The sequence below is a fragment of the Populus trichocarpa genome, chromosome 1 (genome assembly GCF_000002775.5).
Source record: "Populus trichocarpa isolate Nisqually-1 chromosome 1, P.trichocarpa_v4.1, whole genome shotgun sequence".
In the NCBI taxonomy this organism is placed as follows: Eukaryota; Viridiplantae; Streptophyta; class Magnoliopsida; order Malpighiales; family Salicaceae; genus Populus; species Populus trichocarpa.
This window is the reverse complement of record NC_037285.2, coordinates 1315200-1341496: the sequence shown is the minus strand read 5'-3', so window position 1 is coordinate 1341496 and position 26297 is coordinate 1315200. Positions and strand designations below refer to the sequence as shown.

Genomic DNA, 26297 nt, shown 5'->3' with positions numbered 1-26297 from the left:
TGGAAGCTGCAATATTGAACATGCCTCCAATATTTGACCTATCAATTATTAATTTCCTATAATACATAATTAATTAATTGATGATGGGATCCTAAACAATCCTCGAGACAAACCCTAATCTTGATTTAATATAGTGCAACATTATCCTGATTTTCTGCAATCTATTAAGAGAATAATCTGTTGTTAGCTTGTACAAAAGTCAATAAATAATTTAATATACTGCAGCTCACATGCTTGCATTAACTTATACACCAATCATATTTTAAAAAAAATTTAAAAATCTTAATTAAATAAAGAAGTTATATCTAGCTTGAATAAAGGAATGACAAGCTGACAACATTCCATCAACAACCCTAATTAACTTCATACCTAAGTTGCACGATCACATTCTTCCCTTAGATTATGGAAGCCACCATGTGAAAAACCTTGAAAAGAAAACCTTTTCTTGTCTCTCTCTCGTTTGGCTCTATATGCAATTAATTAGCATTGCATCCTCTCTTCACTCCTTGCACGAGTGCCTCTCGTTTCCCTTGCTATATATATTTTTGCTTTTAATTAGGAAAATAAAGACTCAAACTTTAATCAACAACTCATTACACTTAAGAACACATGCCTCCCATGAAGCATTGCCAATAATCCATTGTTTAAATGATACATTTTTCTCACGATAGTACAAGCAACAAGGACACTTTTAGGACAATGTCACAACCTAACTTGGTCGGTTTACTTCCTAGCTAGCTAGTTAGCCTAGCTATTTGAGAGGTTGTAATATTGCAATAAGATTTTGATAATTGTTCCTCGTGGGATATATCCCACAAATCTCTCTTTAATATATATGTAAAATAAAAACAATATTTACATAGCAAGTCGATCATAATTTTATTAGTTGAAATTCTATTTTTTTTCATTTTCATGAGGGTAAATTAAAAATGAAACATTATAATACTTATCCTATAAATTGCTCAATATTGTGCTTCTACAATAACTTGTCCAATTGTGATTATATATGCACAAACTTGTTCCTTAAACAATCCTTCTTTATCCAAAAAAAATAAAATAAAAAATAAAACACAAAGTGTACAAGCTATTATAAGCTGTGAGATTTATGCACAAACTTGCAAGTTTCTAAATTGAATATAAAAGGAATATATGTTGGTTTGAGGGTCAATTAATCTTAATTTCTTCAAATTCATTGAATTAAGAAATTCTACCACTAAGGCAACAATTCCCATCCAAGTAAGCTCCAATTCTATTGGTCCAAAACCCTTACATGGCAAAGAGAATGCCAGCTATAAAGATAGCACAGAAGCTGCAAAACCCAATAAATCCATACTTGTTTTGCTTTCCTAAATTAGCCTGTAGTTAATCCATTGTTGATACACTGATCGCGGAACTCATAATCTAAAATTTAATTGAGATTAAGTTTTTAATTGAATTGTATAAAATATTAATCTAATAACATCTAGTTGATTGGATTAAATTTTTAATGATTTGCTTGATATCGAACCAAGCTGACCAATATATTAAAAAAATTAAAAAAATAACAAAACATTGTTTTTAATAATAAAAAAAAATTAATGGAAGTTAAACCGGCTAATAACGCGTACCTTTCAAATTAGGACTTGGAACCATGAGTTAATCCAATGCCGGGGTGTACAAAACAGTAAATTTACCCTCATGAATCACCATCACTTCGAAGACAAAAAAAAAAAAAAGCCAAAACCAAAATATATAAAAACAAAAAAAAACTAACTATAAAACCCAAAATCCAGCTCTCCTTTCCACCCTCAAAATCCTCTCTCCCTCTCTTTTTCTCTCTCTAAAAATGGAGCTCCCACCACCCTTCCCAAGACCACCACCTCCTCCACCACCACAAGACCAGCAACACCAGAAAGATTTAGACTTTGACAGCATTAGAGCCATCAAAGTCCTCGGCAAAGGAGCCATGGGGACAGTCTTCCTTGTACACAACCAAGAAACTGACTCCACAGCCAAGAACCGATTTGCCCTCAAAGTAGTCGAGAAATCCACCCTCCATACCAAATTCGACGCCGAACGCCGTGCACGGTGGGAGATCCAAGTCTTGAACCAATTATCCACCCCAAAAACAACCCACCCATTTCTCCCCAACCTCATTTCCTCCATAGAAACCCAAGAATTCCTCGCTTGGTCTGTCCCCTTTTGTCCCGGTGGTGACCTCAACGTCCTCCGCCACCGCCAAAACGACCATGTTTTCTCCCCTGCTGTAATCCGTTTTTACTTAGCTGAAATCGTTTGTGCTCTTGATCACCTCCACCAAATGGGCATTGTTTACAGAGACCTAAAGCCTGAGAACATTTTGATACAACATTCCGGTCACGTTACTCTTACAGACTTTGATCTTTCTCGTACGTTAACGAGAAAAACGGTAAGAAATCTTGTCCCTAACGCCGCCGCGAGCTGCAATAATTTAATCACCGTCAGCGAAATTGAACAGGAACCTCAAAAGAAGCAGCAACAACATCATATAAGGAACTTGACGAGGTGGTGGTTTGTTAATGATGTTCAACACAAAAAGAACGGGCTAAAGAAGGCAAAATCTGCACGAGTTAGCCCGGTGAGTCGGAGAAAACTAAGCTTCAACAATGGAGAACGGTCCAACTCGTTCGTGGGCACAGAGGAATATGTCTCGCCGGAGGTTGTAAGAGGAGATGGGCACGAGTTCGCTGTTGATTGGTGGGCTCTTGGAATTTTGAGCTTCGAGATGTTATACGGGACGACGCCTTTTGTAGGGAAGAACCGGAAGGAAACGTTTCGAAACGTATTGGCCAAGAAGCCGGAGTTTATCGGGAAACGAAACGAGTTAACAGACTTGATTGAACGGCTGTTAGAGAAGGACCCCACACAAAGGTTGGGGTATCAACGTGGAGCTTGTGAGATTAAGGAGCATGTGTTTTTTAAGGGTGTAAGGTGGGACCTATTAACGGAAGTCCTAAGACCGCCGTTTATTCCGTCGAGAGACGACGGGGAGTTAACGGAGAGGGCAACGGCAGCTGGGGTGGATATAAGGGAGTATTTTAAAGATTTAAGGGCGCCACCTCCGTCAATGCCTCCGTCACCGTCTTCGGATTATTACATGAAATTGTCAGAATTCTGACCCACACGTGTGGCAGGTGGCACGTGAAAGATTTAGCACAGTTCATTTTCTTTTTTATGTACATAAAATAAATGGGTTAGAAATTGAAAAACACTAGTCGTAGTGAAGATGAAGATTAGCTGTTACAAGCTATAAATATATATATATATAGATTATTATAAAAATTTTAAGGATTATGAGTGGAAAAATTATAGGATATCTGTTTTAGTTTATTTGTTAATATTTTGAGAAACAATATTTTTATACACTTGTTTATATTTTTTAATTATGAAGTTATATATCTGTTTAGTTGAGTATTAATATGTGAAATAATGAGAATTAATTTAGTCCAACAATATAATATTTTATTAAAAAATAAAATAGAGGAAGATAGACACAATTTATAGGTCTTTGATTGCTATCCAAGAAAAAAAAAAAAAAAAGAGGAAATTTGGTGGCTAGTTACACCTAATATTGGAGGCACTGCGAAGGGCGGGGATTGCTTTTGGACAAAATTATGCTTGTTTTCTCCCTTCTTTAAAAAGAAAACAAAATCTTGCATTTCTTGCATAGAAATTTATGGTACCGATATAATATTTTCCTAAAATAAAGGAAAAGATCATTAACATAGTTTTGATTTTAAATTAAATTAAATAAAAATTAACTTCATTAGATCTAGTCTATTTACGAGTGTTTGTAGTTGAAACAAATAATTGATATAGCTAGCAATATAATATTTTTCTGAAATAAAGGAAAAGATTATTGTTATTAAATTCAACATCGTTCTGATTTCAAATTAAAAAAGATAAAAATTAACTTGATAAAATCTTATTGATTTATGATTAAATCGACTCAATCAAAACTTGATTTGGTCTTTAAAAAAAAGCTCAAATGTTATTTTAACTTAAAAAAAAATATGAAAATGACACATTTTAGATTAAGTTTGAGAGTGTGGTAGCGTTAGTTTTTTAAAGTACTTTTCATTTAAAAATATATTAAAATAATTTTTTTAAAAAATAAATTATTTTTAACATCAACATATTCAAATAATTCAAAAAAAATTAAATTTTAACTGATTTTATTTTAAACCGCAATCTCAAACACGGAGAATTAATAACTTTGAACAAAAGTACTTGAGTTTTTTTAATGAATATTAAAAGAAGTATTTAGAAACTAAATTATACTCAATGCTCACCTTTTATTAGTTTGATGATTTTAGCTGGTGGTTGTTGATGGCTTTAGTTCTATAATTACAGTGGTAATTAATGAGAAGGATTAATTGGTGATCAGTGGGGTCATGAATTTTTAAATTGAAATCATTTTGTTTACCGAAAGATGACAATAACGCTACTGTTTGTTCCGTGAAGAGTGGTGTGAAATGATCGATGAAACATTGTAGTTCCTTTGTGATGCAAATATTAATTAGAAGCTCAAGCTTACATATATATATTCTTTCATGTTCACGTGCGAAGATCTTATATTTAATCACTAATTATTCTACTACTTCATGATTCTTAATTAAAACACCATCTTTGATAAATATAGGATGTATAATTAGGCTTCATCATGTTGATTTCATTGTACGAAAATATTGACCATATTGGTTAATTACATACATGCATGTGTTTTATTTTGTGATGAATGATATTTTTTAGACATAAATATATTTTCTTAGATTTTTATTTTATTTTTGGTATTAGAACATTAAAATCATCTAAATTTTTTTAAAAATATTAATTTGATATTTTTTAAACGAAAAATAATTTAAAAAACAAATTATAACAAAAAAAAAAACACTAAAAAAAGTAAGTGTGTGTGTCCTTGTTTCTAATGAACTGGAAAAATGGATTTCATTCATATAAAAATTAACTTAGGTAACACATGATCGTAGAGATAATGAGTTTGCACAAATTTAAAAAAGACATCAATATCGAAATATCTTCTTCATAAGAGCGACCTCAACGATATGGGTGCAATTAATATTATTTGTAAGATTTGTCTGAAAAGTCAGTGGAGGTAGGCTTGGCTCACCCGTGAGATAAATTTGCCTCGAAGAAGACCGGATAGCCCGCCCAGGCAACGTTTCATCCACGCATATTGTCTGTACGGCAAGGATAAGCCTTGTCAAGCATGAAATCTATGTTCACTCTTTCATAAGTGATGAGATCTATTTACAATCCGTTTGTATATACATGTTTTTTTTTTTAAATAATATAAATTATATTTTAAAATTTTATTTAACGGTTTAAATTTTTTAGTTGAATTATTATTTGACATGGTATCAGAGCTTTGATTATCGAGCGGTTATAAGTTTGAATCTCACCATCTCTTATTTATTTGATAAAAAATTAAATACAAAATAATATGAATCTGTGCAAGTTTCAAGGTTAAATGGTTTTTATTCGAGGGGGTATGATGAAGAATGATATAAATTATATATTAAAATCAAAAGCATTATTTTCAATACTTTTTACTTCGATCGAGTTTGAAATGAGGACAAACACGTAAACAAATGAATTTTTAGTGTGTTTGAGATTATGATATTTTTATAGTTATGGTTTAAAAAGATAGATTTTAAAAAATTTATAGGTTATAGCTTTTTTTTAATTAGTGTTTTGAGAGAAAATTTTCAGTATAATTGGAGTAATTAAACACAAATTGCACCACATTACACAACAAAAATAAACGAGCTTTATATACGTGTACCCTAAGTACTATTCAATGAGTTTGAATCCAAAAAAATATATATATTGGTAAGCTCTCTCTGGTATTTCTTAATACCTATATATAGGAACTTTCTTAATTAACCACAGATTGCTTGTTGGTAGATGAGCATTTTGTAAAAAGGCTAATTATTTTCCAGTGAGTTTACTAATTTCAATATAGAAAGTTAAGCATGATCATATGATTACCAGACAAATGTTCTTAGATTACGGGGTTTGCTGGAGGGCCATTGCTTGATTTGCCTTTAACTTTATCACACAATTCCTGACTTCTAAGGTTTGGCGTCCATGGTAATGATTACAGGCTCCCCTCAATCTTAGACTCGAAAAAGAAGAAGCTAACACATATCTCTTATAGTTATAGAAAAATGCCAAGTGTGCAAGAATTTTAATAAATGACTTGTTCAGTGTTCTTGGTATGAAAAAGCCCTAAGAAAAATCATTAATTTGTTTTATAACCTATTTAGTTGACATCTTTTAATTTGTTTTCGTGTCAATAATAAGAAGATTTTTCTAATTTTGGACAGCAATGATAAATTGGGAGGGGATAGATGAAATTTAAGGAACAAATAGGGTGGATTAGCATGATTTTTGAATAATATAGGGGTCAGCCGTGAAAGGAAAAAACACAAAAAAGTTAACGAGCTTTAGAGTACTGTATGGCATCCTTTATAGGCAAAGTTGTTCAAAGACCTAAAGTTACAAAACTTGACTCCATATTCTTTTGTTAACTTTAATTGCTTTATATGGTTGTATATTTGATTATTTGTTCTGTTTACTCGTCAATATTTTTCTCTTTTTGAATAAAGATTTTATTGTTGTTTTTAGTTTGATAGAGAAAGTTGATATTTCATCAACAAGATTAATTAATTTGTTATTTATGTGCATGTAAGATGTATTCAACTTCTAAATAGATAATTTAGATTTAAAATCTTCAGAGGATTTAATTTCTTTGTGTCCAAAATAATTAAATATACCAGTTATTGTTTGGAATATTAATTATTATACACCACTTGTATTGCCAATTATTTTTTTCAAACAATACGTTATACTTTATTTGGATGGATTTAGTATAAAAATAGTGGTATATATATTTATACTTTATATATTTTGAATAATGAAATTAGTATTTTTTTTTTCTAAAAAAAAACATGTAATATCCTCGTGAAATATAACTATAAGGTACTTATAACATAGTTTTCTCACGTACAAACATCAAGTATACTTTGATTCTAAAAAATTATAAATAATTATGCAAAACAGTCCTCAAATAGACAAGAACTTTATCATCCGCTAATTACATTGTTGAGGAGATTTAATAATTTATTCTCCAATGTGAGGGTGTATTTTTCAAAATTATCTAAAAAGAAGATTTTAGAATTCATTCTCCTTCATGTTGATATGAATATTCCCTTTTAAGATCTTATAATTAACGTGAAAAAAGAAAAAGGAACATTAAGGAAGGAAACATTAAAAAATCAATTTTCTCAATTTTCTTTGTCTTTGTGAAGATAAAATCACCTCAAATATATGTAAGATATATTAAGTTTTATCTAATAGTTTAAATTATTGAATTAAGATAATTTTTTGATATGGTATTAGAGTTTTATTGATCAAATAGTCATGAGTTTGAATTTTATCATTCTCATTCTATTTAATAAAAATTAAACATAAAATACAAATTTATAAGATGATTTTTTTGATTGAGATGATTTTTTAATACTATAATCCCACTATTAATTCTCCAGCTGCAAACAACTACAATACGAGTCTATGATCATCCTCATGCACCAAAAAAATATGTTCAATTTCAGTACTCCTGGAATCATATAGAACTCAGTAGAAACAATGACTTGGTCTAATACGATAGAACATTTTTTTTACTTGGTAGACCACTAGTAGATGGCATCAGGTGCTTAGATCACTATAATTTGGAATTGGTTCCCCAGTAGGCACTAAAATGGTCTAAATTTATTCCATTTGTCGGCGGATTTAATGCTCAATTTGACAATTGTTTTCTAGCAAATGTGACTTTAGGTTCACTTATAGTAGAAACCAAATTGACCCTTTGTCATCTGCTTGTTGATCAATCAGCATTATTGGCCCTGCACGCATCAACACAACTTGATATACATGCCATGATGGATACGGAGAGAAGTTGCAGAGACGGGCGGCCCTTGCATTCCCCTTCTTGATAAACATAAGGTCACTTCAGTTTTTTTTTTTATTATTTATTGAGTGCATTAATGAGAAGATAGTCATTTAGAAGATAATTCTTGAAAAATTGAATTGTCATTTACAGAAAAATAAAAAGTTTATGTTACAACATTATCTATATATCCCAATAAATATTCGTGCCCTGTGGAAATTTGGGGTGGGGTTATTCTGTTCTCATCTCTTGTAACATATTCTGCCACTTCAAGAAAATTTATCAACATTTAGGGCACGTGCAATGTTGAGAGGATGATATACATGGAACTTGGCATTATATTGTAAGGCTATATCGACATGCTTTTGAATTTTGAGCCATATTCAGTCCATTGTGTCGAAACCTTGATGGATACAAACTATGAAAGGAAATATAGATGATGTCAAAGTTCTCAAGCTTCATCTAATCTAACCCAAGAAGTATATATCATGATCATCTCATGTAAACAAGAAGCATGGAGACTTTGAGAATGAGTTTGTCGATCCCCCTTCATTAATTTAATTTGACCATGATTAAATGGGAACCCTCTTTTCTATGTCAGCTAGCCATTTGGTTGATTTTACTTCGATGTTGTTCAACTTAGTTACTACGTTTACCAATGAAGAATAGGATCTTAATTGCTGTGATCCCTTTACATTTTTTTAAGGTGCTATAAAGGGAGTCAAAACCAACATTTTGCTTCGATGAATGGGATCTCTAGGACCCTTTTGTGATATTATAATATGTTTGGTTTGAATGTAATTTACTTCAAGCAAATTCTCAACTTCCATTTCCCTTTAAAATGATTTCTAAGTTAGGTAATTAATGGGATTTCCTTTTCAAAGTTAGGGCTCGCGACCTTTTATGGTCGGTTGTAAGAGCATAAAACTTTATTATAAGGCTAAATGTTCGTATAGATATTTGGTGCATGCATGCTGGGTCCTGCCTGGAAGTTGAGTTAAATGTTAATTTCCCTTCCAAACTCTTTAATGCATATGGGTTTTTTCTTTAAATCCCACAAGTGCAGACAGGACCACTTCGACGAGTATAACTTTGCACACCTAATATTAAACATATAGTTAAGGCAATTGTTTGTGAAAGTCTCCCGTTTATATATATGCTTTAGTTTAGGCATAGAAGTTAATTAGGAGTATTAAGATGATTATGAAAACAATTAATCGATGCTATCTATAACTAAATTAGATTAAGTGGACATTAAGTAATCAATTAGTTGATATTATTATTTTAATGGTCTCAAGGTATCTTATAAACTTTCTTAATGAAAAAAATAAATAAAATAAACTATATATATTAGATTGCGAGTTTATATACATGAGGCACTTGAAGGTTTTTTTTTTTTTTTCCCATGGAATGTTTAATGAATCTTGAGTTACATAATGATATAACCCTTCATGGTTTAAATTCCATCTCCCAAATCTTAAAAACAAATTAAACGAAGCAATATATATATAAAACAAAGTTAATAAAAACAATTATATATTGAAATCACTGGTGGAGCTAGGAATTTTTTTTATCCTGGGCTACGAACAAATAAACATAAATTATTTTTTAATATCCATCATTGAATAGACGCTATGGTTTCAGTCATTTTGTTTTTCATCACTTCACTAATGATGCATGAAAATTTTCGCATTATAAATCGAAGGATGAGCTAAGAAACCATACTCCATACCAATGGGAGTTAAGCAGGTGGCAAAAGATGTGGTAAGTGCGTGAAATATCATGAAGTTCGATTGAGTATTTATTTATTTATTTTTATTAACGTGGATATCCGGGTCAGCTCACGTGTACCCCGACTAATCCCACGGGTCCTGAAGTTAACGACTATATAAACCTTTAGTAGTCTTGAGGTTTGTGAGATTCGAACTAGTGATCTTCAGAGAACAAACCTAGAGCCTGACCAATTAGACTACACTCCTCATAGTTGATTGAGTATTTATTTGTTGCTATGAGATGGGGCTAAAGAGTAAAGAGCGTTTGGGAACGCAGTGCAAACCGTGATCCCCCAAAATTCATTTTTTTTTGCTAAAAATTAAATTTTTTGGTATGTTTTAGATCGTTTTGATGCGTTGATTTCAAAAATAATTTTTAAAAAATAAAAAAACATCATTTTGATATATTTCAGCACGAAAAAACACTTTAAAAAGCAACCGCAACCACACTCCCAAACATAATTTTTTTAATTTTATTTTTAAAAAAATTAATTTTTTTCGTGTTTTTCTATCAATCAAATACATATAAATTGGGATATATATAAAATGAGTTCTTTTCTCCGAAAATAAAATCCTAGAGATTTATTCAACGAGTAAGAAGAGAAATTAATAGGATGCCAAAGGCTAAGAAGCCCAATGAAAAGGTACGAGGCTAATAAGAAATAATGCAGAGGGAATATTTACATATATGGATTTGAAAAAAGATAAATAAAAAGGCTATACTTATAAAATGGGATATTACATTTTTTTAAGATTTATTTTTCTACCTGGGCTACAGCCCACCTCAGTCTTCTATGCTCCTCCGCCCCTGATTGAAATTATTAACTTCAATATTGGAAAATTAAGTCATTAATATTATTTCCAACATAGATGAAGTCAATGCAACTATCATGAACGTGGGTGAATTGATTTCCTGTTGTTTGCGAACGAAACAAAGAAGAGATAATTTTTGGAGCAAGTACAAAATGTAGTGAAATGAATCCCATTTTGGGTAGTGCTCAATGATATTAATGTAATCTCAATTTATGTTTTATTTTTTGAACTTTGATACTACAAAAAAATATATATATATTTCGTTGGTACGAGGCCTTTTGTTTTCCTATATGATGTTCAACAAGCATCACAATCGGTGACAATGAACATATTACGTTGCCTTTTCATATATATTGTTGGTTTAAGATTCTATCACTAGCTACCTTTTAATTAAATTAGTTTTTTCCTTCAATTTTGATGATTAAAGTATTCTTGAATCAACCTTTACTTGCAACACTAAATTCTGATGGATAAAGAAAAATTCAATTAATTCAAACTTGAGATGATATTATTAGAGTAATTGAAATAACCACTTGACAGCCTCTAGACAATCATCAAACGAGTCAAGATAGCTAAAATACTATGTTCATGTCTTCGGACCAAACTTGGTGACACCTTTTTTGCAAACTTCTTGGAGGTTAAATTGATTTCTACTATGGTCAATAAGTTACCTTTTTTAGAGGTAGAAAGTAGGTCTAATGGCCGATTATGCGACTTAATTTATGGTTGAATACATCATATTTATGAAGTTGAATCTTGAAACCGGCAACTTCAGCTGAATATCTTCTCGTTGAAACTCATAATTACTTGTTTTTAACTCCAGACATGCAAGATCATAGGACCATTCTATGAGTAGACAATTATTTCCAGTTAAATAAGGATCCAATGGAGAAATATGTTGCGATATCCTAACACGGAAATTGACCACCAACGGAAATGTAATTGAGTACATGAAACTATTGAACACAGTACGTATTTTTTAGAATAACAGGACCCTAGTGCAAATGCAGAAAAAAACAGTACCCGAGAAGAATGGTGAGCATGGTTGATTTTTGTAGTTAATATTAAACTCAACTTGGTTAGAAGAGTCAACCTAAAATCATGTCTAGGTAATTTTGAAAGGTATAGCTTAATTAGTCAGGTCCTAAATTTATTTTCTAAAGATCAACAGACCTTCTGTGCAGATTTGAAGCCCTTTGCCATAACGCTACGCCCCTTGAGGACTATACAACCCTTTCTTTCTATATCCATATATCTAAAAACATAGTAAAATCTTAAAATAATATTATTTTTAGATTAATTTGAGTTGATAAATTTAGACTATGATATGGGATTTAGACTGGGTAATGAGACAAATTGAATTTTATAACTTCAATTCCGTTAAAGCATTGAGAAAAAACAATATATATACTTTATTACCTGACAAACATAAACATAAAAAGTCAAGGAAACTAAATGTAGTTTATTTTAGAAAATTATATAAATAATTTTATTTTATTTCATAAAAATTTAAGTCGATAAATCATCCTAAACATAATATAAATTATATCTTAAAATCTAACATATAGTAAATTAAAATAGTTGTTGAAAAATTTCATTCATTTATATTTTTAAATATTGAATTTTAAAAGAATACAAGTAAATATTGTATAACACTTCGAGCTTATCGATTCTAAGTAGGCGAGGATAACAAACTTGAATTCAAAGAATTAGATTTTCAGAGTACTCTAAACTTCTTGTCTGATCACGTAATCATCCTAAATAAATATATTCTAATTACATTTGTTGCCAAAACAAGTGCAGATTCTGAACAGACACTGTGCCAGTCAGAATCCAGAAGATGCCTTGCATTGCTGAGAAATGCAGAAAGCTATGGCCGGGGTGATGATAGCATATGTATCGATGATTTTAGCTGTTGTTGCAGCCATGATAGCCCATTATGTAATTTTGATTATCAATAATAAAATCACATATATAGATCAATTGATCGGATTTGGACTCTTGAAAAAGTTGGGTGTGTCCAATCTCCTCGTTTAACAAAATCACCTCCTCAATTGCCATTCTTTGATGATAAAACAAAAAAAAAATTGAATTAATTAATGATTAATTTAGTCCAGAGTAATTTTAAATACACATTTTTTTTTATATTTTTCAGGAATATAATAAGTTATTTTTTAGTTGAAATTATTGTTATTAAATCCAACCTCACTTAATGAATAAAACCGGTTATTTATTTATCCAACCATCCTAACTTAAATCACATTTTAAATAAAATCAAATGAGAATATTTTAAATTAAATCAAATAAAAATTAACTTAGTATAACTCATTCGATTCAATCAGTTGGCTCAATCAAAACTTTTTTTTAATAAAACTAAAATAATATCAATTTTGACTGATCATGATCAAAATTTAAAACCGGGATTAATAACTTTGGTTTAATCCTAAATTTTTGAGATATCATACTTTTAAGGGTATTTTGTTTTTTTTGAAAGAAACAGAAATTCTCATTAAAAAAAGGTCTCAGATTTGAAATGGATAGCTGGCCCAGTAACGGGATATGGGCATCAAATCCAAATTGGTTGGGGGGAAAAATAGGGGCCTATTGGATTTAAGCTAAAATAAAAGGATTGCCTAAAATGCTGGTTGGTTGGGTTTAAGGACTCTCAATCTTACGTGGACAATCACTGTGGCTTGTCCGAACTTGTAACTACTATACATCTCTTTAGTTGGGCCACACATATTTCAAACCCATCTATAATCCAAAGGAGATAAATTTATTTTTAACTTATATTTCTGTTCTTGGTAATTATTTTTTAAAATATTTTTTATTTTAAAATATATTAAAATAATATATTTTTTAATTTTTAAAATTTACTTTCAACATCAATATATTAAAATAATATAAAAATGTAAAAAATTTATTTTTTTAAAAAACACTCTCTAACTGAAAAAAATAAGCAGGCCTTAACTAGCAAGTTCATTGAAATCTTGAATATCCTCAACCAAAATAAATAAAAAAGAAAAGAAAATTGGCAGAAATTCTTTCTTAGAAAATGAAGTAATGAATCCGAATTCAAGAAAAATAAGTATATAACCGTAATAAAATTGAGTCCCAAAATACAATGAAAGTCTAATTCTAATAATTAAAAAAAATTATTTCAATATATTTTTCTAAAAACATTAACATTTTAAAAAATAATTATCATCAAGCTTTAAAAACCCTTCCCGGACATGAATACGATGGGTGTAAATTAGTATAATGATAATGTAAAAGAAATGGACATGTAACTACCTAACCTAGATGCTACTTTTGACATTTCTGCACTCCTCCTGCTGCCTCGTTGCTTGACTTAAGCACCACCCCACACCACAACAATTTCTCCATATCCATTGATGCTTACATCTCACCTACTGACTCAAGCATCACTTTCCATCGATCTGTATGTAATTGATTGATACTAGTGCCCGACATGTCAATCGGAATCACCGCTATATATATATATATATATATATATATATATATATATATATATATATATATATATATATATTTTGTCCATCCCTATCCAGAAAGAAACACACAGCAAGCAAGAAGCCAAGAATACAGAGGCCTTGCTGCATCTCTGAGCGTGAGAGCCGCAAGGCACTTGAGAGAGACTGAAAAGGAGTTGTCGTTGCTCTTCTTCTTAGACTTTCCCTTCTCCTTTTCGTAGAAGGGATTTCTTGCTCTCTTTACTCCCCTTGGGGTTTTCATATTTATGCAAAGTGTACTTCATCATCTGACCTCAATAATTAATTATCAGCACAGGTCCACCTGAAATTAATGTTTAGTACCTACGCTCGCTCTGCGGTTAATAATAATTTTTTAAAAAATATAAAAAATTATAAAAAATATATTAAGTGATTTAGATCTAGCGGTAATATATCAGACTCAATGCTATTAGATCTAACAATTAAAAAATTTGAAAATTACTAGATCTAGCTAAGTAGCAGGATTCAACGCTATTAAATCTTGGTGATAGCAGGACTCAACGCTAAAAGAAAAGAAATTCAATCCAACTTAATCTTAAATAAAAAAAAATTATCATCACCCAACTTTTATATAATATAAAAAAAATCTCATCAATTTATTTTTTTTGGTATGAAAAAAAAATTAAAGAAAAGAAAAAAATCTAAAAGAACAACAAAAAATAAAAATATTCGGTTGTTCAGCCAGGTCTAATAATTTTTAACATAAAAAATAGAAAAAACAATGTATCTAATAATATTTATTTACTAAAAAAACAGCACAAACAACATCCCTTAGATTATCAATATCGTTTATAATACAAACACTTTATATTTACATAAATCTATATCCATAATACATGTACAGTGTTTTACCACACAAAATGGCTGCTTAACATTAAGAACCACAGATGTTACTACCTTGTTATTTTTAATCAATACATATGCTGAACAATTTGTTGACATTAATATGTATCAAGTCAGAAAAGATGGAGATATTAATAACAAAAGAGACATGTCCTTTTTATTTTGAAAGTGTAAAAGTTTATTTTAAAATAACACTGAAATAAATTTATTTTTATCTTGTTATTGTTTCTTTAATAAAACATGTTTAAATTTTTTAACATTTATTTTTATGCTGAAGTTAACTTCATAGTTGGCTACTTAGAGATAAGGCTTTGTCAGCTAGAGGATAAAGAAAAAAAGAATTTAAAATACGTTAATTAGAATTATGAGTGTATTTTATTGATGTCCAAGTACCTCGCCTCTAGGAAGCATGCCATGATTATTATTTTTAATCATAAGATGCTTGATTTAAAATAAATAAAAAAATCTGTCCAAATTAAAACTATTAAATATCCCAAATTCTTTGGGAATGTTGAAAACAACCTTTTTAAAAAAAATTATGAAAACAACGGAAAGCAACAAATATCTTCCCATGTCAGTACTGCCTTCATGTTTGTTTTTGTTGTTGTGCTTACTATTTACTATTAAAAATAAATAACATAAAAGCGTGAATTTATTACTTTTATATATTCTTATGTTTTTTGTTATAAAAGATTGAATTCACATCAAATAAAAAATAAAAACAAAAACAATCTAAATAATAAATGAAATAGAAATAGCGAAGATTATTAATTTCTGAAATCTAGAACTCCTTTGAGAATATGATTAATCGTGCAAAATTATATATATATAAAAGTTAAAAGTTAAGATTGATTGATTGATTGAATGAATCGTTCGTAATAAGATAAAAACTCAATTGACAAATTCAATTTTAAACATTATAGAATCTCCACATTCAATGAATTTAGCTTTCTTTTCATCAATAATATATGTTTGTATGTCGTAGTAAGATAAAAGGATAATTTCAAGTTTAAGCAAATTATTTTAATTCATACTGTCATCATCTATCTAGAAAAAAATAATTATGATTATTTTTTAAAATATATTTTGTATTAAAATATATTAAAATAATAATTTTTTATTTTTTAAAAAATTATTTTTAAAATCAGCATATTAAACTAATGTTAAATACATAAAAAAAATTATAATTTGGATAACGTTTCCAAACAGTGATTAATTCATTCATACAAGAAAATCTCAATAATTCGAACTTGAACAAATAATGAAAACCTGAAGTGAACACAGGAAATAATGAAATGTCGTAGGGGCTCCCAAGTTTCTTGTCCCGCCGCCTGCTGTCAGTTGAGATGAGACGTTGTTCTGCAACTTGTCCAACTCTCCGGCATAGGTAGTTGGCGGCAGCAACAGCCAACCGTGAGAGATTTCTTTTCAGCAATGGAGATCGAAGAGGGATATTTAATACAAATGCCCCACCACAAGAGAGCTTTGTGTGACAAGAAGTTATTCTTAGCAGTCGCAGAAACAATTATCACCGCACAGTTTTTCTAGATATATTTTTTATTTCATGACAAGAGTAATTTTGTTCATCTGTTACGATAATTAAAATCATTTTTTTAGATAATCTTAAGTACATATATATTTCTTTCAATATTGATTTAAAAAATTATAAATTTTTAAACACGTTAACTTTAAAATATTTTTTACATAAAAAACATCAAATCAATACCCTTTTAAATATATATATATTTTTGAATAATTTTGATTTTTTACGTTTCAGTTGCGTTTGCAATAAATACGAGAGGGAATTGCTGGGAGAGAAGCAAAGAGACATGCTTTCAGCAATTAAGAAGCAGTTTGAATTTTGCTGGGAAGTGTTGAATCATAATGTGCTATCTTACTTTACATCACATGAAATTATACTCTCCATCATTTCAATCTCTTCTGCAACTTGCAAGGAGGCGTAATTGGCCCTTTGGATAGATTGAACCAAAAGATTCTAGAAATAAATAGCTGATAGCTGGTTTATATTATCCATTGATTTTCCTTTCTTTCCTCTTCACAATTTCTATTAATCATAATGGGCCCTATCGAAGAAAGCTACCGCAATTATTTTTAATATTGGTCGCTTGCATTACCAGGCAAAAAAACACAATCATGGACAAATTGATAGAGATATCGGTTTTTAATCTCAATTGTTTTACTAGTTGAACACACATGCATTGATAGGCTTTGTTGTGATATTCTATGGTTTATTTCGATTATTTATTAAAAAAATAGTTTTTGTTGTTGCTAATAATGATTACCATAAAGTTTATAGTTTAATTTTTCATTGTTTAGTTAAATGATTTCGAGTTAGATTTTAAAATTTTATTTATAAAGGTATTAATATAGCTAGAAGTACTTGAGATTATGTACTAAAATGGTCTAATGCTCAGAATTAATAATTTTTGTTAGTTAGGTTATTATTTTTTTAACCACACTAACTAAATCTTATTAATATTCTTTCTTGATTATTTTTTTAAAAAAATTGAGTTATGAAAAAATATAAATATAGCTGGTGTCACCTTTTCTTTCTTTCATTCTGTCTTTTTTTTTTCCCTATTCAATAAACACACATCATAAAACCATCATATGAACTGGTAGAATAAATTTAGGGAATTATTATCATCTTCGACTTTATTTAAAATATAAGAATTGACATCACTTGGATTCAATGGAAAGCAGTTTGTGTGGTAGTTATTGAACTTTGATTCCTGGTCGAACAAGTGTAAGATTCAGGAATATTTGCTTTTATCAAGTTAATCTGAAATAATATTTTTTAAAAAATTAAAAGATATTATTTTAAATCTTTTTAAAAATTAAATTAAATTTATACTAAATTGTATAGCATATTACTATTATCATTATCATTATTACGGTTATAATAATGACAAGATTGTATAAATTGGATAAACGACATGGAAGATCAATTCATGCTTCTATACCTTCATTTGATAGTAAAATCAAACATGCAAATATAATAATAATCATGGACTAAGAAATTGAAAGGACAATAAATCTTTTCTCCACCGCTAAACCAATCCCCAGTGACTCCATCACTCTTCATGCTCTCCAATAATTGCAAGAATGTGCATGAAGCACTCTTGCACCTTTCCAGTGTAAAAAAAAGAAAAGAAAAAAAAAGTGGACCTTTCTGCCGAGGAATTTTTCTACCCATTCAAAAGCAATCACATGGAAATTATCGAGTGGGCCTCGGTGGGCAGGTCGGTAAATTTCTTCAAATCGTGGATTAGGTTTTTCTCCAACGCAAAACTATGATAATATATTTTTTTCCTAAATTTTTTAATGCTGGCATGAATAATTTATTCTTCACCAAACGAACTTAGCTGATACACCGGTCTAAACATTCCATTTAATCATTAAATAAAAATAAAACCTTTGAAAATATCGAGTTTTAAATTTATTCTTTAGAGGTTATTAGTTTGAGTCTCACAAACTTTAGGACTACTAGAGACTTACATGATCGTTCACTTCAGGACCCATGAGATTAGTCGAGGTACACGCAAGCTGACCCGAACATCCATGTTAAAAAAAAAAACCTAGATATTTGATATTAAATTTAGCTAGCTTAATGGGTTATCTAGATAACTTTGTTGATTAAAGTCCAGTTTAAGATTTTAAACATTTTGTTACTAATCTAGATAAACTCGGATGACTGGATAGATTGATTCATAATCTAGTTAATTTAATTTTTTTTTAAATAAAACAACTGGTTTAAGTTGTATCTCAAATTAACCCAACAATGTAGTTATCTAGGCTATAGATCAGACGTGATTTGTAACCACATCTGATAACTCTGCCTCTTGAAAAAACCCAAATCTGAAAATCCAATAAAAACCGGAACAACCAACAAAAAAAACCCGGGAACTGAAAATTTTTACAACTATAATTTAAAATAATAATAATAATAATAATAATAATCAGAAACCTTTTAACGGAAAAATTTTTACACTACAAACAAATAAAAAATGAATAAATAAAATAAAACAAAATTCTTCTGTCTCTCAACAGTTGTCAAAGAGATACTGCAGATTCCTCCTTTCCAGTCGAGCATGTTTTTAGTCCTAACCAACCCTCCATAGAAACCGACATCTTATCCGTGATTCTTATCTGTCATCTTGTACTCTAAATATCTCTCTCTGTACATGTATTTTTTTTTATGTTTTTGATGTACACGGAACTGAATTCTTGCCTTTCACGAGATGATATGAGAGTAGGAGGAGGGGAGGAGTGGTAATAGCTTTTAGTCCCTTTTAGCATGAGTTTTGTGGACTCTTTCTTGCCTTTTATGTCTCTCTCTGTGTGTATATATAGGGACTTCACGTGCCTTATTTTTTATTGAACCATTCAAGGCTTTTTGGCTTTTGATCCTTTCTTGGTTTGGTTTTTTTTTTTTCTGGTCGTTTGCCCTTTACAATTCTGGGTTCATTAGTATAGGATGAGTACTACTTGAATTTGATGGTTTTGAGCTTTGTTTAAGCTGAATTTTAGTAAAGTTTGAGGTTTTGGTTTTGGTTAAAGTTCATGTTTTGATTCTTTCTAGTTGAATTTGAACTCAAAAGACTTGTTCTTTTGGTGTTCTGCTCATTGCTTAAACAGTGATTTGTACAAATAGGAAAAGAAATGAAGGGTTTGATTGTTTTGGTTGTGTTGTCCATGCTATGTGGTTTTGGTACGAGCAAGGAGTGTACAAACACTCCTACTCAGTTATCGTCGCATACATTTCGATATGCACTGCTATCATCAGAGAATGAAACTTGGAAAGAAGAAATGTTTGCACACTACCATTTGACACCAACTGATGATTCAGCTTGGGCTAATTTGTTGCCAAGAAAGATACTTAGAGAAGAAGATGAGTATAGTTGGGCAATGATGTATAGGAATTTGAAAAGTCCTCTTAAATCCTCTGGGAATTTCCTCAAGGAAGTCTCATTGCATAATGTGAGATTGGATCCAAGTTCAATTCATTGGCAGGCTCAACAAACAAATTTGGAGTACTTGTTGATGTTGGATGTGGATAGCTTGGTGTGGAGCTTTAGGAAAACTGCAGGTTTGTCTACACCAGGCACAGCTTATGGTGGTTGGGAGGCCCCGAATTGCGAGCTTCGGGGTCATTTTGTAGGTTAGTTTCTGTGGTTTTTGCTGATGATCATGAATTTAGTGTAAATTATGTTGTTAACACGTTTATCTTTTTCACAAAAATCTGAACATTCCAAATAAGGGCCCTTGAGACACTTTTGTGAAGTACAAATAATCGATATCACAGTTCTTGTTCTGAAAAGATCACCTTTTTCAATGATTCTTCTTGCCTCCCTTCTCTGTAGTTTGGCTAAAAGTAATATTTATCTAAATTTTGACTTGTTATGGTACAAGAAGCCAAGAATATATATATATATATATATGTCTACTGTTCATGGGTTTTCTTCCTTAGTTTCTTGGTAAACACCCTCTGCAAATTATTGCCACTGAAAAGCTTGTGATGGTTTAATAAGAACCATTTAAAGATGAGTTTATGATAATCCCTAATAATGTTTTTCTTCTTGATTGCAGAACTAAGGATATGCTTTTATCTCGTTATGATAATTTTTGTGTAAAATTGGATTCCTTTATAATTTAATTTTATTTTCCATTCTTGTGGTGTTTTGAAAATAGTAGTCCATATAGTTTATGACTAACAAATTTGATTTGGCTTGTTGAAGGGCACTACTTGAGTGCATCAGCACAGATGTGGGCTAGCACTCACAATGATATTCTCGAAAAGCAAATGTCTGCGGTAGTATCTGCTCTATCTTCCTGTCAGGAGAAAATGGGCAGCGGATACCTTTCTGCTTTCCCATCTGAGTTATTTGATCGGTTTGAAGCTATAAAGCCTGTCTGGGCTCCTTATTACACTATTCATAAGGTAGGTTATACTTCAAACTGGATCGTGGTAGTGTTCGTTTAGAAAGTTACATGGCTAACCATTTGTGCTTTGTTGTCTTTGACAGATCCTGGCAGGTCTTTTGGACCAATATACATTTGCAGATAATGCTCAAGCTTTAAAAATGGTGAAGTGGATGGTTGATTACTTTTATAATCGAGTACGTAACGTTATAACCAATTTCAGTGTGGAAAGACATTATCAATCACTGAATGAGGAAACTGGTGGCATGAATGATGTCCTTTACAAGTTATTCAGCATTACTGTAAGTAAATTAATCTATGTAGTTCCCCTAGCCTCTTCCTCATTCTTCACTTTGTGAGTCCTATGGATTGTATTGAACTTGCTTCTTACAGCTGTAATATTGTAAATGATTTGGAGCTTCTGTTTTAGCATGCTATTTCTGAAAATATCTTTTCATTGCATTCATCATATATTCTGGTTTATTATGGCAGCTGGAATGGATGTTTTTGAAAATTAACTCTGTTTTGTGGAAGATAGGCCTCTGGGTATCTTTAACTTGACCCTTTGATTTTGCTTTGCTGCAGGGAGATCCAAAACATTTGGTGTTGGCTCACCTGTTTGACAAGCCTTGCTTCCTTGGTTTGCTTGCAGTACAGGTAATTTATTGACTACCTACTGCAGCTTATCAGCTTTTGGCCAGTGTTTGTCTTCTGATTTTGCAGGGTTTTCCCCTCTTTTTGATGATAAGAATCATTCCCCTTTGAGAAAACAAACTTCTGATTTTGTAATTTTTTGAAATGAAAAGATATCATCTTTGACATAACCATTCCATTTAAGCAAGACTGATATAAGATGAATTTTTGAAATTTTTATATCGCAAATAGAATGAATTTGGAATACAGGTTAATTTATCAAGTTCACAATTGGTGATGAAAATTTAGGATGCCTGGGTGTCGGTACGCGGGTAGAATGGTTCCTTATCTAGGACTAGGACTGAAGGAGAAGATGTTGGAGGGAGGTCAGAATTTTGTTGGAAGAGAGTAATAAAGGGATAAGATTAATCTATACTTGATTGATTGATATTCTCACAGAAGCTTCTTTTCTTCCCTGTAGGCTGAAGACATATCAGGTTTCCACGCCAATACACACATCCCTATCGTTATTGGTGCACAGATGAGATATGAAATCACTGGAGATCCACTTTATAAGGTTAATTGCTTTATATTAATCATATACTGTCTGAACAGCATTTTCGATGAAATTTTGTATCATTTTGATTGAGCCATAGCTGTTCATGTTAGATTAGTCATGCATGAATGATCTCTGATCTTAAAACTGCCTAAAATAGATTTGTGTCTTCCAGGATATAGGGACATTCTTCATGGATATAGTCAACTCTTCTCACAGCTATGCAACTGGAGGAACTTCTGTTAGCGAGTTCTGGTACTGATTGTCATTTTTAGTTAAATTCTGGCAGTGATTTTTGAAGTAAAATTTCTATGCATTCATATGGATGATTCTACGTTCATAGAAATGGTTGCTAAGTTCCTTTCCTGTCATTTACCTGACTATCTGGTTGCTCGTACTCTATCCACACTGGTCTCTTACCCTGTGTTATTTTGACACCTTTGCCTGATGTATGAGTAGGTCAGATCCAAAGCGACTGGCTAGCACATTACAGACTGAAAATGAGGAATCATGCACAACTTACAATATGCTGAAGGTATGTCTTCATTCTTATCTCTTTCTTACTGATATAGAATTTTGAGTATGTGTACCTTGATATATAGAATTTATTTCAATCTTTTTGAAACTTATTTTGATAGTAACGTGGTTAGGGCTGTACTTAGCATCCATTCGACACTTGCCTTGCAGTTTTTTTTTTTTTTTTTTTTCATTTTCATATTACATAAATTTTCCTTCTAAAACACTCTACACATTTACTGGAACCTTTAGGTCTCCCGCCACCTGTTCAGATGGACCAAAGAAATGGCTTATGCAGATTATTATGAGCGTGCTCTGACAAATGGTGTGCTAGGCATCCAAAGAGGAACAGAGCCTGGAGTGATGATATACATGCTTCCACAACATCCCGGAAGTTCCAAAGGCAAAAGCTATCATGGATGGGGGACATTGTACGATACTTTTTGGTGCTGCTATGGAACAGGTGTGGAATCTATTACCCGCCTTATCCTTTCTTACCTGCTAATACATTCACCATTTTTAATCATTTTTTACTGCTAATAAACTGCATTGTTTTAGTCCACACAATGCATTTTGATTTTTTTCATATCATTTTTAATCCAATGCGGATTATTCCTTCCTTGGTTGCATCTGAAGTTTTCAAATATTTTTAAACTGATGCGGTTTATTCCACTCAAAGCATGTAGGATTCTTTTCAAATGATTTTTAATCCGATGCAGATTAATCCTCTATTCATTGTGTTTGAAGTTTTCAAATGTTTTTAAACCAATGCGATTAATGTCAATCGATGTATGTGGATTTCTTTTCAAATGATTTTTAATCCGATGCAGATCATTCCACCATTCCTCTGCTTCTGTGCTAACAATTTGATATTATTTTTTGTTTCTGACTCTAAAGGAATTGAATCATTTTCAAAGCTGGGAGATTCCATATATTTTGAAGAGGAAGGAGAAGCCCCAGGTCTTTACATTATTCAGTATATATCAAGCTCTCTTGATTGGAAATCTGGACAGATCATGATCAATCAGAAAGTTGATCCTGTTGTTTCTTCGGATCCTTATCTTCGGGTGACTTTCACCTTTTCTCCAAACAAGGTATTTGCTACAATTGACTATCGCAGAAGCATACAGAAGTTAGTGTTACTCTTTAAAGGAGGTCCTTGCTATATATAAAAAAATTCAAGCTGGATCCTCCTTGATTAGGAAAAGGAGAGAAAAACACTGCTGAATCTCCTGTAAACTTATTATTATGTTCATTGCGCAAGAGCACACAGAATCAAAAGTTTAATAAGGGCTGAGAAAAGGGTAACTGATGATCATAATGGATCTGATTTGTGCAGGGGTCAAGCCAAGCATCTACCTTGAATTTGAGGATACCAGTTTGGACACATTTAGATGGTGCTACCGCAACAATAAACTCTCAGAGTTTGGCTATACCGGCTCCAGGTGTGAAGCATGCTCATGAATCATGACTGTTTATTTCTTAATCTACATGTTTCTCATATTTGATTTAATTTGTTTCGTAAGAGCTAATGGGAGAGCTCGTTTGGAACCACCTTTCGATTGAGGAAACCCTGGTGTTGTCTTTAATATTCTGCTTCTAATGCAGGTAGTTTCTTATCAGTCAATAGAAAATGGAGCAGTGGTGACAAATTAAGCCTACAGCTTCCCATTAGTTTGAGAACAGAGGCCATACAAGGTATTTTCACTGGATTCTTGCTTGAAATGTAAAATATTTTTATAATTTCTATAATGATGATGGTCATATAACTGACAAAGTCCTCTGACAACATTCAGATGACCGGCACCAGTATGCTTCTATTCAGGCAATACTCTATGGTCCTTACCTGCTTGCTGGTCATACCAGTGGTGACTGGAACCTCAAAGCCGGGTCTGCTGGTTCTCTTTCAGACTCTATAACACCAATCCCTGCCTCTTACAATGAACAACTAGTATCTTTTTCCCAAGACTCTGGAAATTCAACTTTTGTGTTAACAAATTCAAACCAGTCAATTACAATGGAAGAGCACCCGAAATCTGGCACTGATGCTTGTCTTCAAGCAACATTTAGAATTGTCTTTAATGACTCTTCTTCCTCCGAAGTCCTCGGAATTAATGATGTTATTGACAAATCAGTGATGCTTGAACCATTTGATCTTCCTGGAATGCTTTTAGTGCAGCAAGGAAAAGACAGCAGCCTTGCCGTCACAAATTCTGCTGCAGATGATGGTTCATCTATCTTCCATGTGGTTTTGGGACTAGATGGAAAAGATGGAACTGTGTCCTTGGAATCAGGAAGCCAGGAGGGTTGCTATATATACAGTGGTGTCAATTACAAGTCAGGCCAGAGCATGAAGCTTAGCTGCAAGCTAGGGTCCTCAGATCCAGGATTTAATCAGGGAGCCAGCTTTGTAATGAACAAAGGACTAAGTGAATATCATCCAATCAGCTTTGTGGCAGAGGGGGACAAAAGGAATTTTCTTCTTGCACCATTACATAGTTTGAGGGATGAATTTTACACCATTTATTTTAACATTCAAGCTTAAAATGTGTGGATAGAGCTATTGTTTCCATGATTGGAAGATAAAGTACAGCTCATATTTATTAACAAAAGCTGGCAGTTGTTATCAGTGCTATGCTCTTAGATAAATTCAATGCAACGCAAGTTTGGCCAAGGAAGATGTTAAAACCCATCGCATAGATCTACTCTACTCAAGGTTTTCATTTTAACATTTAGATCAAAATTTTGGAATTGGATGAAAATTCAGATGACAGGACTGAGTATGCTTCAGTTCAGGTAATCCTTTATGGCCCTGTCTACTTGCAGGTCATACTGCGAGTGACTGGGATATCAAAAATGTAGCAGCTGATTCTCTTTCAGAATGGATAACTCCAATATCTCCTGCTCACAATGATCATCTGGTTACCTTTTCACAACTCCACCTCTTTCTGGATCAATTCAAACACTGGGTCTGGCAACAATTCTCCTCTCCATTCAATATTTATGTGTTTTTAAAAAAAATTAATTTTTTTTAGTTTTGAATTAATTTTTTTTATATTTTTAAATAGAGTTGATGTCAATAATAAATTATATATTTTTTTAATATTTTACACATTTCTAAAAAAATAATACTTAAAATTTTTTTTTTCTTCCAAATGCGCTCACTCATCCTTGACAACAAATCTTCCTCGAAACCTTCAACACGTACGGATGCTATTGGCAAATCAGTGATGCTAGAACAGTTTGACCATCCTGGCATGCTTGTAGTTTATCAAGAAACGGACGGCAACCTTAATCTTCAAGTTGCAGAACACGACCACTTTCTGCTTGGTTGCGGGATTGGATTCAAGTACTCTGTATCCTTGGGAGGCTGAAAGACATAAAGGTTGCTTTGTGTATGGTGGGGTGAAGAAACATACAGGTGAAAGCTTGAAGCTCAAGTGCAATTTGGTTAAAACAAATCAAATAGCAAGCCAGCTTTGAAATGAGAGAAGGAACGAGCAAATATCACCCAATGAGCTTTGTAGCGAAAGGGGCAAAGAAATCTTCTTCTGGGACCATTACTGGACTACAGAAAGGAAATCTACACTGTTTATTTCAACAATGAAGCTAAATTAGTAAGGGTATGCAACTGTACAGGTAAGTAATGCTTTCTGATAGGACTTTCCAAGAAGCAAGAAATACAATTAGTTAGTTTCGGT

The 26297-nt window shown here is 31.7% G+C and overlaps 2 protein-coding genes across 2 annotated transcripts; both read left to right on the top strand.

The window, feature by feature from the left end:
• The first annotated feature begins 1776 nt into the window (after positions 1-1776).
• Positions 1777-3424, top strand: LOC7487037 (serine/threonine-protein kinase UCNL). The gene has a single exon (XM_002297748.4). It carries the CDS (start codon positions 1826-1828, stop codon positions 3134-3136), a length of 1311 nt encoding a protein of 436 aa, XP_002297784.4. The 5' UTR covers positions 1777-1825; the 3' UTR covers positions 3137-3424.
• A 15599-nt stretch (positions 3425-19023) lies between these two features.
• Positions 19024-25270, top strand: LOC7496037 (uncharacterized). Its single transcript, XM_002297749.4, has 12 exons — positions 19024-20130; positions 20708-20910; positions 20996-21193; positions 21477-21548; positions 22006-22101; positions 22256-22335; positions 22540-22615; positions 22849-23059; positions 23494-23690; positions 23936-24041; positions 24205-24294; positions 24393-25270. Exons 1-12 carry the CDS (start codon positions 19632-19634, stop codon positions 25139-25141), a joined length of 2577 nt encoding a protein of 858 aa, XP_002297785.1. The 5' UTR covers positions 19024-19631; the 3' UTR covers positions 25142-25270.
• The last annotated feature ends 1027 nt before the right edge of the window (positions 25271-26297 follow it).